A 1,636-nucleotide genomic window follows, 5' to 3' on the forward strand; every position below is an offset into this window, starting at 1 on the left:
GTGGAGGGGGGGGTAGAGGTTGTCAGGGGGGACGAAGCATGTGATTGGGATAGTGGTTCTTAAAATGACAGTTCAAATAGTACAGTGATGATGATGATGGCGATAATGATGATGATGATTATGGTGATGATATAAAAATCATAATAGTAGTGCTAATTGAGATAACAACAATAATAATAATAATAATAATCAATCAGGATGTGGGTATATTGTGGAGGATAATAGTGATGATTATTTTGATTAATTAGATTTTTCATTCATTATTTCTCGTGCGTTAGACGTATTCACACGCATGCGTAACTCCATGGTGCAGATCTACACAGTGTTGTACACTTCGACTGTATTCATGTTGCAACCTGTTTGCGTGGTCAACATCTGTGATTCTGCTGCTTGTAGGGTCAGCAGGGCAGTGCGTCTGCGCTCGCCTACCGCATGGCCAATGCCTCGGAGCTGCTCCACTTCATGAAACAAGACCGCGATATCAGCCTGTATTCCGTCACCGCGCAGGTACGTTCTATTGTTTATAGTCACATGATTCAAACCACCGTGCCAAGTTCTGTGTGCTGCAGTGGCTGGGCCGAGTGTAGTGTAGTGACCCGAGAAGAAGAAGAAGAAGAGTCACATGATATCAGCCCGTACTGCGGCACCATGCAGGTGCGTTCTATTGTTTATAGTCACGTGACATCGGTCCGTACGCTGTCACCACGCAGGTATGTTCTATTGTTTTTAGTTTGCTACTTCACCACATTGGGACGCGCTATTATACAGATTCATGTGACTTATTGCGACACAGGTGTGCAACACGTTCTATTGTTTATATTCGTTTGTGTCGAGACAGCACCCCTAATGTGCATGCTCTATTGTTTGTCTTCACCTTGTCACGTCACCACACAAGAAAACTCGAGTGACGTGCACTTGTTTTAAGTTACGGGCGATGTCTGCCTCACACGGCCGTCATCCCGCGCGGTGCGCATGCACGTTCTATTGTTTATAGACGTCTCTGTATTGTTCGCGCAGGACAAGCTGGCGGACGTCGTGCACTCGGCGTTCAAGTACTTGACACGCTGCCTCCAGAGGGAGCTGGAGGCCACGCTGCCGACGTTTCTCGACGACACCGACCAGGACGACGACGGTAGCGCCATCAGTGAGTGAATGCGTAACTACGAACGCGTTGTCCCGATCGCTTGCTGAGAAAATCTACAATCGTACTAAATGCGTTCTCCCGATCGCTTGCTTAATTAATAAAATCCCTTTTGGTTCAAAATTTTTTCGCTGTGTGTGTGAATCGCTCATGTTCGCAGAATTAAATTCGCTCTCGCAAATGTTTATGTTGCAACTAATCGTTGCGATCATATCGATCCGCTCTGCGCACGTGTTATTGTTGCAGTGAATCGTTCGCACGTGCACGCTCCGTTGTTTCAGATCCGGTGCTGAGCACGCTGGCGTCGGCGATGGCGTTGCTACGGCGATGCCGCGTCAACGCCGCGCTCACCATACAGCTGTTCTCACAGCTGTTCCACTTCATCAACATGTGGCTGTTTAACAAGGTGAGAGGAGAGGGTGGGGGCAGGGGAGGGAGAGAGGGATGGGGAGGGAGAGAGAGAGAGAGAGAGAGAGAGAGAGAGGGGGAGAGAGG

The 1,636-nt window shown here is 48.4% G+C and overlaps 1 protein-coding gene across 1 annotated transcript; it reads left to right on the plus strand.

Moving 5' to 3' along the window:
• Nucleotides 1-396: 396 nt before the first annotated feature.
• On the plus strand, nucleotides 397-1,547 carry LOC106819953 (afadin-like; the record flags this gene model as incomplete). The annotated part of the gene is made up of 3 exons (XM_014824517.1): nucleotides 397-507; nucleotides 1,018-1,144; nucleotides 1,423-1,547. Coding segments are annotated over 3 exons (363 nt in total), but the record flags the coding sequence as incomplete, so codon positions are not given.
• Nucleotides 1,548-1,636: the final 89 nt, after the last annotated feature.

The sequence above is a fragment of the Priapulus caudatus genome, unplaced genomic scaffold, assembly GCF_000485595.1.
Source record: "Priapulus caudatus unplaced genomic scaffold, Priapulus_caudatus-5.0.1 Scaffold5310, whole genome shotgun sequence".
NCBI classification, from domain to species: domain Eukaryota; kingdom Metazoa; phylum Priapulida; class Priapulimorpha; order Priapulimorphida; family Priapulidae; genus Priapulus; species Priapulus caudatus.